This window comes from Lipotes vexillifer, unplaced genomic scaffold, assembly GCF_000442215.2.
Source record: "Lipotes vexillifer unplaced genomic scaffold, Lipotes_vexillifer_v1.1 scaffold1038, whole genome shotgun sequence".
NCBI classification, from domain to species: Eukaryota; Metazoa; Chordata; class Mammalia; order Artiodactyla; family Lipotidae; genus Lipotes; species Lipotes vexillifer.
This window is the reverse complement of record NW_006780148.1, coordinates 1,119,121-1,137,161: the sequence shown is the minus strand read 5'-3', so window position 1 is coordinate 1,137,161 and position 18,041 is coordinate 1,119,121. Positions and strand designations below refer to the sequence as shown.

The 18,041-nt window shown below is 38.1% G+C and overlaps 1 protein-coding gene across 1 annotated transcript in view; it reads right to left on the bottom strand.

Moving 5' to 3' along the window:
- Window positions 1-18,041, bottom strand: part of INTS8 (integrator complex subunit 8) — a 50,562-nt gene that overhangs the window by 27,475 nt on the left and 5,046 nt on the right. Inside the window, exons 3-8 of the mRNA XM_007453257.1 lie at window positions 11,005-11,056; window positions 9,972-10,154; window positions 6,869-6,976; window positions 5,236-5,391; window positions 3,027-3,127; window positions 2,471-2,612 (exon numbers count right to left, since the gene is read on the bottom strand). Coding sequence (XP_007453319.1) covers window positions 2,471-2,612; window positions 3,027-3,127; window positions 5,236-5,391; window positions 6,869-6,976; window positions 9,972-10,154; window positions 11,005-11,056 — 742 coding nt within the window. The remainder of the gene's footprint in view (window positions 1-2,470; window positions 2,613-3,026; window positions 3,128-5,235; window positions 5,392-6,868; window positions 6,977-9,971; window positions 10,155-11,004; window positions 11,057-18,041) is intronic.

Genomic DNA, 18,041 nt, shown 5'->3' with positions numbered 1-18,041 from the left:
GATAAGAAAAACCTATAATAAACATCATTCTAAACAGTAAAAGAGTACAAGCTTTTGAGACTAAGAATGAGACCAGGAAGCCCATCAGAGCCCTTTCTACCAAACATTGTACTGGAGATCATTGTCAGCACAGTAAGAACAAGTACACAGAAATAAAAATGAAAAGGCTAGAAAATGAAAAAAACAAAATGCATTATTTACAGATAAAGACTATTTAGAAAAACAAACGAACCTACAGATAAACAGAATTTTTAAGAGTTTAGCAAAGTAGCTGGAAACAAAATCATATACAGAGTTCAATCATACCCCTATACCAATGCATAAACTATTTTCAAGTTCATAAAAAAAGTAAAATAAAAAAACTTCTATGGAAAAATTATAAAGCTTTAAAGGGCATTAAAGAACGCCTAAATAAATCAAAACCTATACCAGTTCACAGATTAGAACACTCAATATTGTAAAGATACTAATTTTTCACAAACTGACTTTTAAAGGTAATGTAGTTCCAAACAAAAATCCAACAGGCTTATCTGTGAAACTTGACAATGAGTCAACTGTCTACAAGAAAACGCAAAAAGACAAGCATAACCAACACAACTTTGAAAAACAAGGTATGTACTTCAGATGATATCAAGACAGGGATACTAATGTATGGGTAAACAAACAGAAAAGTGGTACAGAACACAGCCCAGAGACAGGCCCACACACGTATGGATACTTGGCATTCAAGAGAGGTATCACTGGAGATTGGTAGAAAAAAGATGGAACTTTCAATAAATGGTACTGGAACAAGTGAGGAAAAATAATGACATCAGACCCCCTACTTCATGTTAATACACAAAAATCAATCATAGGTGGATTAAAGGCCTAAATGTGAAAAGAAGGCTAAGCTCTAGAGCTTTTAGAAGGTAAAATATAGGACAATTTTCACGACTACAGGATATGAAAAGCTTTCTTGAACAAGACACAGAAATCCACTAATCTTTTCCTTTATGGAAAAGATTGATAAATTTTATATTAAAATTAAGAACTTTTAAAATAATAAAAAGTTAAAAGAGAAGTGAAACACAGAAAAGATACCTGCAGTATTTAAAACTAGTAAAAGAATATATAAAAAATTCCTGCAAAAGAAAAAAAAAAGAATTCAACATAAAAATGAGGCATACCACTTGGAATGGGTACCTCAAAAGACAAAATCTAGGGCTTCCCTAGTGGCACAGTGGTGGAGAGTCCGCCTGCCGATGCAGGGGACATGGGTTCGTGCCCCGGTACAGGAAGATCCCACATGCCGCGGAGCAGCTGGGCCTGTGAGCCAAAAAAAAAAAAAAAAAAAAAAAAAAAAAAAAAAAAGAGACAAAATCTACATGTGCAAAAAATAAATGAAAAGCTGCTAAATTCCTCAGTAATAAAGGAAATGGACATTAAAAGCTCAATGAGATACATTATACCATGACCCTGACAGGAAATCTGACAATACCAAGTGCTGACAAAGATCCTGACCAACGAGAACCCTCATGCATGCTAGTGGCAAAAACATTTGGAAATTATACAGTAATACTGCAGATAAACCTTCTCCAGGAATGTAACAGATAAATCGTATGTGGGTGCACCAGGATACGTGTACAGTATTTTCCAAGAAGCACAACAGCCACAAACTGTAAATAACACAAATGTCCATCACCTTAAGAATAAATAAATTGTGACATGGTCATATAATGTTGTAACACCTTACAGCAATGGGAAAAAAAAAACTGTACCTGCATACAACTTGAAAAAACATCTCAAGTATGTTCACTGAGAGACAAAGAATTTATTTTGTATGATTTCATTTATGTAAAGTTCGAAACAGGCAAACTAAAGAATATTCTTTAAGGGTACATACAAAGGTGATAAAACTGTAATGAAAAGCAAGGAAATGATTATCACAAAACACAGGACAGTGGTTTCCTCAAGGAGAGGCAGAGAGGGTTTGGTAAGGAGCATAAGAAGGACTTCTAGAGCATTGGCAGTGTTGTATGTTTAGAACTAAATGGTATTAATTGTACTCTATGTACTCCTCTCAAGGTTTATTACATTAAGACTATTAAAGAAAGAGAAAGATCCAGTAGAAACACAGATTCTGGAGCTCACATGAGAGGCAAGAAGTATGATCCAAGGGTTTTTAGTGAGCAGGTGATTGAGGTTTTGGATGAGAATAAAAAGTGATATGAGAAATTGAGTGAGCCAAGGACAAAACTTTTGTAAATAAAAACATTAAAGGGAGAGCAAAAGAGAAGTCAATGGAGGACTATGGAAAACCCAGTGACAGAGGAGAACAGGGCTGGAGATCGTGGTCTATCAGTAGTAACAACTACCAGCCAGAGAGGCAAGTCAGACGAAGACAGAAAAGAGGGCACTGGATTTGGTAGCTAAGAGATCACTGGTAAACTTAAAGCAAAATTATAAGTCAAAAGGGGAAAAAACGTCTTACCTCAAGAAGAAAGTCTATTTTCTCTTTATTAGGTCTAAGAAATAGCTGGTTAAATTGAACACCAATCGCTCTACCTTCCAATATATCACGGACTGTGTTACAGGCACAGACTTTAAAACAGATTTCATCTAGAGCTTCATTTCTGTAGAATACAGAAGCAGATACACTAATTTTTTTAATAAAAAGGAATATATTGCAAAACTAAACTCACAAGAATAAGCCATTTATTCTTGAGAGGTAAGATCTTACGATATTCCGGCACGTTAGTAAATACCTAAGTCAGGGGAAGGTCTTGAATTTATCAAGGGACAATTTAGCCATACAGATTAGGTAACAGAATCAAATTCTGCTTTGTAAATTTTTTTCCCCAAGCACTTTTAAAATGGATTAGATGAACATTAAAGTGGCTCCTCTGGCCATGTTAACTTCCCATATACTAAAAAAAAGTGAAAGTATTGTGTCAGACATACAGGTAGTTTGGAAGGATGTTTTTGATAAATCTGAAATGCACACTTACCATTTTATTCAAAAATCAAAAAGTAATTCACTTCCTTACCCCTGCTGAGCTTTCTGAAAGAGCTCTCTTAGGACTGACTGCCGGAACTGCACAGGTAAACTGAAGGTTAAATTGTCTTCAGCGAAAATCTTTGTTACCTCCTAGAACACAGACACAAAATTGCATCCATCTCAAAAATCATGAAAGAATCTTTCCAAAAAAAATTTTTTTAATAAAATTTAAAAAGTCTTTCTATAATAGAAATTACACAGTGAAGAAAATCATTAAAACATCTTGCTAGGAAAAAAAAAAAAATCTTGCTAGGAAAATCTTCTCTTTCTAAAATTTTAAAATTACATTACAGATACAAATAGCACCCCCTCACCCTTTTGCAAAATTGAAGATCAAAAGTGAGAGGTGAGAGAAGAATCAATGAATAAGAAGTAATTCAGCTATGTTATTAGAGAGAAAGTTTTTAAATTCTTCTCATCTACTTTAAATATGGGTTCAGGGACTTCCCTGGCGGTCCAGCGGTTAAGACTCTGGGCTTCCACTGCAGGGGGACTAAAATCCCACAGGCCACGCAGTGCAGCCAAAAAAAAGGGGAGGGGTTCATACAACAAACTTTTTAAAACACTAAAATAATTAATTAAAAATAATTCATCTAAATATAACATGTTAAGAAACTATTCTAATCAATTTAAATGGTTTAAAATATATTATTTAGTGAATTACAGAAACACCCACTATTAGAGTCTTTTTCTGTTCTTTATCAACTCTTTATCTCGATAGTGTGGGGATTTCTTGAAACAGCTAAAGCTAATCAGCTCTACCACAAAAGCACTGACAAAAATGGTTTCAAAACTATAAAGCAACCACTGTTTCACCTCCATAGCAAAACACAGGCTACACAGGGGAAAGTAAGCCACTTCCTAAATGTGAGAAGACATATTTGTTAGAACTGTTCAATAACTACTTCATCAGCACAAAACAAAGATATACAGTTAATACAAACAGAATCTTATTCCAAAAAAACAAAAAAAGGTAAACATGATTTCTAAGATACTCCTGCATACATAACTGAAGTGGTAAATTTCAGAGGTGCAACAAAATTGCTCTTTCCCCTTTCCTAACTACCCATTACACTACTTTCTGAGTGACACATTTTGGCACTTTATTGTATTCACAGTAGTATGTGCCTATTTATGACTAATATTTCCAAGGTCTTGTTTGCACAGGTCTTACCATTCCAGGGACCGTTTTAAAGATTCTATTATCTTATCATAATTGATCCCCACCCTCCATAAGCCTGTACTAGAAATACGTAACTGAAAGATCTCTAGTGTTTAATAACTTCATCTGTATCTGAAATCTATCTTCAAGAAAGTTTAATTTTCTTCCCTAGGGCAAAGCAGAATTTGCAAAAAAGAGGCCAGAGGGAGGGAGAGGAAGTACGCATCCCCTCTCTTCTATTTTCTCTGAAAAAAAAATAAACTCTAGTTGAGAAGACTGAACTAAAAACCTAGGCTAAAAGTCCGTTTGGAGACACAAAACTAAAGGTATGCTATAGCTTTGTCATTTCATAATTTCTGTTTTGAATTAAATAACATGAAGGCACTGTTCACTTCCTAGAATGAAGGCTTTCCAAAAAAGATTTTAGAAGTTCAAATTCTAATTCCCAGTGATTTTCATTACAAAACTAAAGATATCTACACAGAGGGTGCAATAAAAATCTCAACAGACTAATTTAAGCCCTTTTCATGATTAAAACTGAGATGACGACCAGACTCCCTGGCAAAATGGGCTATGTAATAGACTACGCAAACCTACCAAAACCACTCTGCTCACTTTCTCCTTCAGTCTTAATGTTTGCAGTGGCTAATAAGGCAGGGTTACAAGGCCATACTTTCAGATCAGACACAAGACTTTAGGCTCCATAAAACTAAAAGTTCTCTACCTGTAATTTTAAAAGTTCTACCTACAGAGTTTCTTACAGAATGCACTTAAAATGGGCAAATTCTATACCTTCAAGAAAGGAGAATATCAATGAGTCAACATCTGTCCAGTGCTTTGCCTTACAGTTTATAAACTATAACTTCTCATTTGATTCTCATAAGAAGCTTAATTATTACAACTATTTTATAGGCCAATCTGACAGTCTGGCTTGCCCTAAATGGCACAACTGTAAATGGTGTGTCAGGATATGAACTCAGCTGTCTGGATTCCAGTGCTTTTCGATTACACTATTGTATCCCATCACACATCTTACCTGATAGTTGCCAGATCTCAAACAAATATGGACTTGACTATATGGAGTCAATTGCTGAGATGCACTATCAGAAGAAGGTACAAGAACACCACACGCTTGACAATAGCCAGCTAACCGCTTCTCATCTATGGTACAATGAAGAGATAATGAACCTATCTGTAAAGTAAGAGGTATATATCATTATTCATCAGTGTAATAGAAACAACAGTCTAGCACCCATTTAGTACATTTTAACAGTACAAGAAAATGCTAATGGAAAATTCAGGGCTGGAGGAACCATAAAAAATTAAAAGGTTTAGAGCAGGGGTCAGCAAAATATTGCTCACAGGCCAAATCCAGCCCATGGCTTGTTTTTATAGATTTCTTGACCTAAGAACAATTCTTAGGGTTGTAAAGGGGGGGAAAAAAACCATAACAACAAATTAGAGTATACCACAGAAACTGTATATGGCCCACAAAGCCTAAAATATCTATTATTTAGCCCTTTACAAAAAAGCTGACTCCTGGTTTAGAGTTTTCAGGCCAACATAAAGGTAGACAGTATTATTACTCTATGTAAGTATGAAAATTAAGATACTAACAAAGAGTGAACACTGTTAAAAACAAGCTTAAAATATTTTTAAATACATATACTTGCAGAGCTTTAAAGGGGGCAGCAAAGAAAACTCAATCTTCACTCAACTGGAATAAACAGAAATGCTTCCACCGAAACAGAAAAAAATTTTTAAAAGACACACTTTTTTAAAAAATTAAAGTTTTAAACTACTATACCTGAAATGCCATAAAATTAGAAATCTGATGAGTGCCCCAGGCAAAGTAAAATGGGGATTCCCAATAAAGTAAATCTTTAGTACATTTAATCAAGGTCTCTGGTGAAGAAAGGAAAGATTGAAGTGGGAATTTTTCTGGGCACCAGGCATACAAAAACCTAGTTATATACTTTAACATTAAGTTTTCTGAATCACAAAAAGAAAAATGCAAACAACAAACACATGAAAATGTTTACCCTACTAGGAACCAAGGAAATGCAAATTTTTTAAAGATATTCTAGATCACATCAAATTAGCAATTTAAAAAAATTCACTGCTGACTGGAGTGCCTTCGGAGAAATGTACCTAGCAAGCAATTTGGCTTTACATATTACATCCTTTAAAAAAAATAATGACCATTGCCATGGTAATTCTACTTGCAGGAATTTAACTTGAAAGTATCTAAAGTCCAAACAAAAATTTATGCTTGGAGATATAAATTTTGCAACTTTTTAATAAATAAAAAGAGTAAACAATCCAAATGCCCAAACATTAGGAAAATGAAATCACAGCACAACTATATTAACAGAATAGAATACATTTAAAATATCTGTTCAAATATTTAAGCAAGATACAAAATAGTATATTACAGCATGAGCTTAACTGTATAAAAACATAAAGATTAAAAACTGGAAAAAAAATAAGCTAAAACCACAAAAGGGGTATTACAGATTTTTTTTGATGTTTTCACTACTTTTTTGAACTACCAAATTTACTACAATGAACACTTACTGGGTTTTTTTATCATCAGAAAAATTAAAGCCAAAAAACATAAAGATGTTTTAAAGGCCTGAAAATCATATGCCTGTTATGACTGTATTTACCTCTGCAATTAATTCTTTGGTTCTAAAAAATTTTTCTCTGGCATTTTCATAGACAGCTGGATTTGTAGAGCCTTGCTGGAAGTATGCTGCACCCAAATCATAACACACCTAAAATAGTAATGAATACCAATTTGCTCAGTAATTTTTCATGAACTTAAAAGCTGACAAAACTCAAAGGCAAAACACAGGTACACATACAGCAAAAAAGAAAAAACCATTTCAATGAGCAGTGAAACAATCAATGTTCTTAGTCACGAGCAACAGAAGTCAACTCTGACTGAATTAAGCAGAAAACAGATTTACCCTCAGGATGTCAGGTGGCCTACAGAGTTATTGGGAAAGCCAAAAAATCAGGCTTGGAAAACCAACAGGGGAAGGGAAGCAAGCAGCCAGAACAAGAGCCAAAACATGCAGTGAAACACCACTGCAGCCACCTCAACACTAGACTCCACAGATCATGTCACCTGCAGCCACCAGCACTAGACACTGAAAGCAGCAGCTCCACTTCTGCCAGGGCTGCCCCTGGAAACCAGATTTTACTGTCACTGTTGCTGTTGGCTAACCATCACAACAGATTATCTACCCTCTCCACTTCACTGACTGACTAGCTAGCTCCTAATTCAGTCTAAACTAAATGTATCTGTCTGTTACACCTATGTGACACACTTGCCCTGGAGCAGGATAAGGGCTAGAGAACGCTAGTGTCTGGAGTTTTCAGTTTTATTATAGGAAACAGGCTCTGCCTCCCATCAAGTCTCAGAAGGTAGGGGGTTCTTCTAACATAGAATAGGGGGACAGCCACCGGGGTGTCTCTCCAAAAGGGACAGAAGGGGCAAATGTCTACTATCACAGAACTGGCCAGAATAAAATATTGAGAAGTTTGAATTAATGACTATAAAACGATAGTGCATTTCCAGTTGTCTTTTTCTAATAGAACCTGTATATTTTTCCAAGAACGTTCATAAATTGATACCTAGATTTACTGAATGCAGAACTCAGAGACTGAGTTCAACTTGGCCATTTTATGAACAATAACACTAAGGCCCAGAAAGTAACATCTCTGCTTAAGAGCATATAACCAAATACCGGCAGAGCCCAGACTTGAAGCCAGATCTCTAGGTTCCTAATACTCCATCTCAAATTTACTCTACACAAGGCTGACTGATCTGTCTTCTCAATATGACTTTCTTAAAAAGCCTTCAAATTATTCCCCCAGGTAAGAGAAAGTTCAAACCCCAAGGCCTGATCTTCAAGGGTCTCAGAATCTGGACTAATTTCTCTCTCCAAACCTCTCTATTCTCCTCTATTTCAATCACACCAGTTTTCTCAATTCCCCATTCACAGCAGATCTACAAATGAACTTCATTCCACACCCTGTATTTCCATTTACACCAAACCAACCTTAGTCAACAGATACTCATTCCCCCTCTGAACTCCTAAGCTGTAATAGTCTCTGGTACTCATGACTGAACTACTCTTTACTGATATGCATTACAGATACTATTCTGCCCTGTTCAACAAATCAAGATTAATTCTTCTCAGCCTCTAGAATACTGCTTTGCACTATTTAACCCACATTTAATGTTGGGCTGATTTTCATTCTAGAGCGCTTCCTTCCATCTAGGGTAAAAGAGTGCTAAAGCAATTTTTAAAAATAGTATGTGTGTGTATACATAATAGAGAAAGATTTAAACACACATAAACACACATACATATGCATACATATTATACTTACATATAATTTCCCCTTCCAGGCAGAGTACAAGATACCAAAAAGATACTTTCAAGTATAATTATACTGACTAGCCATTAAAACGAGTTTAAATTCTACAGTTAAGATGTGGTCAACAGATGAAAACAAAACAAAAAAACAAATCTGATAATGAAGCTTCCCTGAAGGACAGTAATGCTTATGGTTTAACTAAGGAAAAATTTAAGATTTTTCTTTTGAGTCAGGTAAATTTTAGTAACATAAAGACTGCAAATGCACTTTAAACATTAACATGCCAGGAAATGAGTATCAGTACTAATTTGCTATTCAAAAAACAGAAATTATAGCTCAGCTATGTAATTAAAAGAATATTTGATAGGGTTTACCTAGCACATTTACGTAAGAGTTCTGTTTTTTCAGGTCATATCATCCACTACATCGTGAAAATCAGACATGTTACCAAGACTTTTAAACAGATTCAGTGAGTATAAGATATTACAGTACCAGAAACCTCCTCCATGGAAGTTTCATTGACCACTTAAAGTGGCTGCCAACTGTCAATGCCTCTTGACTCCTCCTCCTACTGTACAAGACTCCATCTTAACAAGTCTTGAAAAGGGATTATTTTCAACTCCAGAACCAGCTAATCTGAAAAGGTACCTCCAAACCCTTTAAAATCAGAGCTACTTCTGCCATTTCAGGATTGGGAAATAGTGATTAAAGAAGTCATGCCAACTCACACAATGAACACAGAATGGAAAAAGAACACAGAATGGAAAAGGCTAGTGGCCCTCTCTAGGCAATCATCAAATATTTTAAAATTTTTATTATACTCAAGATTCTGTGCTGGAAAGTGAGAAAGAGGCAAATATATTTAAAAAACAGACCTCAAAGAGTTTACAATCCAGCAGGGAAAAAGAAGACATCAATACAAAAAATATCTAACAACAAACAACAACTGAAAGCAACAAAGGAACTACAGCACAGAGTTACAGAAAGCAGGCATCCTTAAGATCTTTGAAAAACTAGGTATTTCTCTAGTAGCCCACATTTTTCAAAGTCTAGTACAATATTAGTTTTGTTTTTTTTGGTATGATTAGATTTCTAATAATATGAATGAACTGTAAATTAGTTACATACTCATGCATTGTCAGTCTCCTAAATACAACTGGGAAACCAGTTCAGAGACAAAAGATCAAATGAAATTTTCCTTGCATTTCTTTTAGAAAAATTTCAAGTGAGGTCTTATAAAATTCACAAATTAAATACAATGCAAAGTCTTAATAGCATCTGAAGTCAAAATCAAAGGTACAAGGGCAGAAATAAATTCTAATTAAAAATAAGATTTTCCAAAAATTTGCCATGCATTGATTAAATACTGAAAATAAATACCTGGCACTGCATCTCCTCGGTTTTGATTTTCAGTCCAACAGTGGAACTCTCAGTCTCTCCATTTACCAAGCCTGGCTCCATGGCCAATAAATCTAGCGTTCTCATCGTGTGGACATAAAGATCCTTGTTTAATTTAAGGGCTGCCTCTAGTACCAAGATAGAATCAGAAGCTTGTTCTTTTAGCTACAAAAGTTCAATAGACAAATTATTAAAATACAAAAATGGCAGCACTGGGCTATATTAAACAAAAAATATTTACAGAATATTTAGTAGCTTAGTGTATTAATCTATTTTAAAAATGTTTCTAACATAGCAGGAGTGCAATTATATTTGTTAAAATTATCTTAAAAAAAAAAAAGAGGGACTTCCCTGGTGATCCAGTGGCTAAGACTCCACGCTCCCAGTGCAAGGGGCCCGGGTTCGATCCCTGGTCAGGAACTACATCCCACATGCCACAACTAAGAGTTTGCATGCTGCAACTAAAGATCCTGCATGCCACAACTAAAGATCCTGCATGCCACAACTAAAAGATCCTGCACACAGGGGCCTTCCCTGGTGACGCAGTGGTTAGCATCCACCTGCCAATGCAGGGGACACGGGTTCGAGCCCTGGCCCAATAAGATCCCACATGCCGCAGAGCAACTAAGCCCATGTGCCACAACTACTGAGCCTGCAACCTAGAGCCCACGAGCCACCACTACGGAAGCCCATGCACCTAGAGCCCATGCTCTGAAACAAAGAGAAGCCACCACAATAAGAAGCCCACGTACCACAATGAAGAGAAGCCGCTGCTCACCACAACTAGAGAAAGCCCGGGCACAGCAACAAAGACCCAGCGCAGCCAAAATTAATTAATTTTTTTTTTAAATGTACTATTTAGAATATTACCAAACTATGTTCTAACAAGTAAAAATGTAAATGCCACTGCATCTAGACCTTGCCAACTCTTAAATCCCTAAGATTAGAAGAAGCACCTACACATGCTCTAAATATATCCCAGAAAGGTTAGAGTGTAACTGATGCCAATACTCACCACTTTCAAAATATTTTCTGTTAGCTCTTTCTCCTGTTGCATCTGATTCATACTAAAAGAGAAATGATTGAAGAGTATGAAACATTACTTGAAAGACTGAAAATTCAAAACTTAAAGATCATTCTTGAAAGTGAGGTTGAATTTAAATAAAAATGTTTTTAATGTTACTTCTTTTCATGCTTAAAAAACAAACAAAAACTCAATGCTGATACTCCTTTACCATTATTTTCTCATTTGCTTTGTATTAAAAAAAAAAAACTCTCAATTTTTCTTTTTTTTTTTTTACTTCTTCATTTATTCATTTCCTCAAACAGTTTTTTGGTGTTTAAAAAGTAACAAAAGATAAGCATCTGCATGGTTATATAGATATGCAAACAAACAAAAACATACAAATGCTAAGCATCAAAACATTACCCAGAACATGATTTTCTAATAACGATATATATTTTTTTTAATTTATTTTTATTTTTGGCTGCACTGGGTCTTCGTTGCTGCGTGTGGACTTTTCATTGCGGCGGCTTCTCTTGTTGCAGAGCACAGGCTTCTACGCTCACGGACTTCACTAGTTGTGGCTCACAGGCTCTAGAGCGCAGCCTCAGTAGTTGCTCAGGCTCAGACTCAGTAGTGGCGCACAGGTTTAGCTGCTCCACGACATGTGGGATCTTCATGGACCAGAGCTGAAACCCGTGTCCCCAGCACTAGCAGGTGGATTCTTAACCACTGCGCCACCAGGGTCCCTCTACTAATGATATTTTTAGATGATATTTGTAGGTAGCATTACAAAATAATGTTGCCTAGAAATAAGGATTTCTTCCATTTATTCATTTACTTATCAGATATTTCTTAGGCATTTAAAATGTGCTAGGGAGAGAGGGGAAAGATGGCAGAAGAGTAAGACGTGGAGATCACCTTCCTCCCCACAGATACACCAGAAATACATATACATGTGGAACAACTCATACAGAACACCTACTGAATGCTGGCAAAAGACCTCAGACCTCCCCAAAGGCAAGAAACTCCCCACATACCTGGATAGGGCAAAAGAAAAATGGAAAACCAGAGACAAAAGAATAGTGACGGGACCTGCACCAGTGGGAGGGAGCTGTGAAGGAGGAAAGGTCTCCACACACTAGGAAGCCCCTTCGCGGGCAGAGACTGCGTGAGGCGGAGCGGGGAGCTTCGGAGCCGCGGAGGACAGCACAGCAAAAGGGGTGCGCAGGGAAAAGCGGAGAGATTCCCGCACAGAGGATCGGTGCCGACCGGCACTCACCAGCCCGAGAGGCTTGTGTGCTCGCCCGCCGGGGGGGTGGGACTGGGAGCTGAGGATGGGGCTTCGGTTGGAGCGCAGGGAGAGGACTGGGGTTGGCAGCATGAACACAGCTTGAAGGAGGTTAGTGAACCACGGCTAGCTGGGAGGGAGTCCGGGGAAAAGTCCGGACCTGCCGAAGAGGCAAGAGACCATTGTTTCGGGGTGCACGAGGAGAGCAGATTCACAGCACCGTCTAAACAAGCTTCAGAGACGGGCGCGAGCCGCGGCTATAAGCGCAGACCCCAGAGACGGGCATGAGACGCTAAGGCTGCTGCTGCCGCCACCAAGAAGGCTGTGTGCGAGCACAGGTCACTATCCACACCTCCCTTATGGGGAGCCTGTGCAGCCCGCCACCGCCAGGGTCCCATGATCCAGGGACAACTTCCCCGGGAGAACACACGGCATGCCTCAGGCTGGAGCAACGTCACGCCGGCTTCTGCCTCCGCAGAGGATGCTCACCCCGCATCCACACCCCTCCCTCCCCCCGGCCTGAGGGAGCCAGAGCCCCCGAAGCAGTTGCTCCTTTAACCCCGTCCTGTCTGAGCGAAGAACATATGCCCTCCGGCGACCTAAACACAGAGGCGGGGCCAAATCCAAAGCTGAGCCCCGGGAGCTGTGCGAACAAAGAACAAAAAGGGAAATCTCTCCCAGCAGCCTCAGAAGCAGCGGATTAAAGCTCCACACAATCAACTTGATGTACCCTGCAACTGTGGAATACATGAATAGACAACAAATCATCCCAAATTAAGGAGGTGGACTTTGAGAGCAATATTTATGATTTTTTCCCCTTTTCCTCTTTTTGTGAGTGTGTATGTGTATGCTTCTGTGTGAGATTTTGTCTGTATAGCTTTGCTTTCACCATTTGTCCTAGGGTTCTATCTATCCATTTTTTTTTCTTTTAAAAAACTTTTTTTCTTAATAATTATTTTTTATTTTAATAACTTTATTTTATTTTATCTTAATTCATTTTATTTTATTTTATCCTCTTTCTTTCTTCCTTTCTTTCTACTTTTTCTCCCTTTTATTCTGAGCCGTGTGGATGAAAGGCTCTTGATGCTGCAGCCAGGAGTCAGTGCTGTGCCTCTGAGGTGGCAGAGCCAACTTCAGGACACTGGTCCACAAGAGACCTCCCAGCTCCACGTAATATCAAACAGCGAAAATCTCCCAGAGATCTGCATGTCAACACCAGCACCCAGCTTAACTCAACGACCAGCAAGCTACAATGCTGGACACCCTATGCCAAACAACTAGCAAGACAGGAACACAACCCCACCCATTAGCAGAGAGGCTGCCTAAAATCATAATAAGTCCACAGACATCCCAAAACACTGCACCAGAAGTGGACCTGCCCACCAGAAAGACAAGATCCAGCCTCATCCACCAGAACACAGGCACTAGTCCCCTCCACCAGGAAGCCTACACAACCCACTGAACCAACTTTAGCCACTGGGGAGAGACACCAAGAACAACGGGAACTAGGAACCTGCAGCCTGCAAAAAGGAGACCCGAAACACAGTAAGATAAGCAAACTGAGAAAACAGAAAAACACACAGCAGATGAAGAAGCAAGATAAAACCCACCAGACCTAACAAATGAAGAGGAAATGGGCAGTCTACCTGAAAAAGAATTCAGAATAATGATAGTAAAGATGATCCAAAATCTTGGAAATAGAATGGAGAAAATACAAGAAACTTTTTTTTTTTTTTGTGGTACGCGGGCTTCTCACCATTGTGGCCTCTCCCATTGCTGAGCACAGGCTCTGGACGCGCAGGCTCACCAGCAATGGCTCACAGGCCCAGCCGCTCCGCAGCATGTGGGATCTTCCCGGACCGGGGCACGAACCCGTGTCCCCTGCATCGGCAGGCAGACTCTCGACCACTGCGCCACCAGGGAAGCCCACAAGAAACATTTAACAAGGACCTAGAAGAACTAAAGATGAAACAAGCAACGATGAACAACACAATAAATGAAATTAAAAATACTCTAGGTGAGATCAATAGCAGAATAACTGAGGCAGAAGAACGGTTAAGTGACCGGGAAGATAAAATAGTGGAAATAACTACTGCAGAGCAGAATAAAGAAAAAAGAATGAAAAGAACAGAGGACAGTCCCAGAGACCTCTGGGACAACATTAAACACGCCAACATTCGAATTACAGGGGTTCCAGAAGAAGAAGAGAAAAAGAAAGGGACTGAGAAAATATTTGAAGAGATTATACTTAAACACTTCCCTAATATGGGAAAGGAAATAGTTAATCAAGTCCAGGAAGCACAGAGAGTCCCATACAGGATAAATCCAAGGAGAAACATGTCAAGACACATATTAATCAAACTGTCAAAAATTAAATACACAGAAAACATATTAAAAGCAGCAAGGGAAAAACAACAAATAACACACAAGGGAATCCCCATAAGGTTAACAGCTGACCTTTCAGCAGAAACTCTGCAAGCCAGAAGGGACTGGCAGGACACATTTAAAGTGATGAAGGATGAAAACCTGCAACCAAGATTACTCTACCCAGCAAGGATCTCATTCAGATTTGATGGAGAAATTAAAACCTTTACAGACAAGCAAAAGCTGAGAGAGTTCAGCACCACCAAACCAGCTTTACAACAAATGCTAAAGGAACTTCTCTAGACAAAAACACAAGAGAAGGAAAAGTCCTATAATAACGAACCCAAAACAATTTAGAAAATGGGAATAGGAACATACATATCGATAATTACCTTAAATGTAAATGGACTAAATGCTCCCACCAAAAGACACAGATTGGCTGAATGGATACAAAAACAAGACCCATATATATGCTGTCTACAAGAGACCCACTTCAGACCTAGAGACACATACAGACTGAAAGTAAGGGGATGGAAAAAGATATTCCATGCAAATGGAAACCAAAAGAAAGCTGGAGTAGCAATTCTCATATCAGACAAAATAGACTTTAAAATAAGGACTATCAGAAGAGACAAAGAAGGACACTACATAATGATTAAGGGATCGATCCAAGAAGAAGATATAACAATTGTAAATATTTATGCACCCAACATAGGAGCACCTCAATACATAAGGCAAAAACTAGCAGCCATAAAAGGGGAAATCGACAGTAACACATTCATAGTAGGGGACTTCAACACCCCACTTTCACCAATGGACAGATCATCCAAAATGAAAATAAATAAGGAAACACAAGCTTTAAATGATACATTAAACAAGATGGACTTAATTGATATTTATAGGACACTCCATCCAAAAACAACAGAATACACATTTTTCTCAAGTGCTCATGGAACATTCTCCAGGATAGATCATATCTTGGGTCACAAATCAAGCCTTGGTAAATTTAAGAAAATTGAAATTGTATCAAGTATCTTTTCCGACCACAACGCCATGAGACTAGATATCAATTATAGGAAAAGAGCTGTAAAAAATACAAACACATGGAGGCTAAACAATACACTACTTAATAACGAAGTGATCACTGAAGAAATCAAAGAGGAAATTAAAAAATACCTAGAAACAAATGACAATGGAGATACAACGACCCAAAACCTATGGGATGCAGCAAAAGCAGTTCTAAGAGGGAAGTTTATGGAAAGTTTATAGCAATACAATCCTACCTTAAGAAACCGGAAACATCTCGAATAAACAACCTAAACTTGCACCTAAAGCAATTAGAGAAAGAAGAACAAAAAAACCCCAACGTTAGCAGAAGGAAAGAAGTCATAAAAATCAGATCATAAAGAAATGAAGGATGTGATAGCAAAGATCAATAAAACTAAAAGCTGGTTCTTTGAGACGATAAACAAAATTGATAAACCATTAGCCAGACTCATCAAGAAAAAAAGGGAGAAGACTCAAATCAATAGAATTAGAAACGAAAAAGGAGAAGTAACAACTGACACTGCAGAAATGCAAAACATCACGGGAGATTACTACAATCAACACTATGCCAATAAAATGGACAACCTGGAAGAAATGGACAAATTCTAAGAAATGCATAACCTACCAAGACTGAATCAGGAAGAAATAGAAAATATGAACAGACCAATCACAAGCACTGAAATTGAAACTGTGATTAAAAATCTTCCAACAAACAAAAGCCCAGGACCAGATGGCTTCACAGGTGAATTCTATCAAACATTTAGAGAAGAGCTAATACCTATCCTTATCAAACTCTTCCAAAATATAGCAGAGGGAGGAACACTCCCAAACTCATTCTATGAGGCCACCATCACCCTGATACCAAAACCAGACAAAGATGTCACAAAGAAAGAAAACTACAAGCCAATATCACTGATGAACATAGATGCAAAAAACCTCAACAAAGGGCTTCCCTGGTGGCGCAGTGCTTGAGAGTCCGCCTGCCGATGCAGGAGACGCGGGTTCGTGCCCCGTTTCGGGAAGATCCCACATGCCGCGGAGCGGCTGGGCCCGTGAGCCATGGCCACTGAGCCTGCGCGTCCGGAGCCTGTGCTCCGCAAATGGGAGAGGCCACGACAGTGAGAGGCCCGCATAACGCAAGAAAAAAAAAAAAAAACCTCAACAAAATACTAGCAAACAGAATCCAACAGCACATTAAAAGGATCATACACCATGATCAAGTGGGGTTTATCCCAGGAATGCAAGGATTCTTCAATATACGCAAATCAATCAACATGATACACCATATTAACAAACTGAAGGATAAAAACCATATGATCATCTCAATAGATGCACAAAAAGCTTTCAACAGAATTCAACACCCATTTATGATAAAAACCCTTTAGAAAGTAGGCATAGAGGGAACTTACCTCAACATAATAAAGGCCATATATAACAAACCCACAGCCAACATTGTCCTCAATGGTGAAAAACTGAAAGCTTTTCCACTAAGATCAGTAACAAGACAAGGTTGCCCACTCTCACCACCCTTATTCAACATAGTTTTGGAAGATTTCGCCACAGCAATCAGAGAAGAAAAGGAAATAAAAGGAATCCAAATTGGAAAAGAAGAAGTAAAGCTGTCACTGTTTGCAGATGACATGATACTATACATAGAGAATCCTAAAGATGCTACCAGAAAACTACTAGAGCTAATCAATGAATTTGGTAAAGTAGCAGGATACAAAATTAATGCACAGAAATCTCTGGCATTCCTATATACTAACGATGAAAAATCTGAAAGTGAAATCAAGAAAACACTCCCATTTACCATTGCAACAAAAAGAATAAAATATCTAGGAATAAACCTACCTAAGGAGACAAAAGACCTGTATGCAGAAAATTATAAGACACTGATGAAAGAAATTAAAGATGATACAAACAGATGGAGAGATATACCATGTTCTTGGATTGGAAGAATCAACATTGTGAAAATGACTCTACTTCCCAAAGCAATCTATAGATTCAATGCAATCCCTATCAAACTACCACTGGCATTTTTCACAGAACTAGAACAAAAAATTTCACAATTTGTATGGAAACACAAAAGACCCCGAATAGCCAAAGCAATCTTGAGAACAAAAAATGGAGCTGGAGGAATCAGGCTGCCTGACTTCAGACTATACTACAAAGCTACAGTAATCAAGACAGTATGGTACTGGCACAAAAACAGAAAGATAGATCAATGGAATAGGATAGAAAGCCCAGAGATAAACCCATGCACATATGGTCACCTTATCTTTGATAAAGGTGGCAGGAATATACAGTGGAGAAAGGACAGCCTCTTCAATAAGTGGTGCTGGGAAAA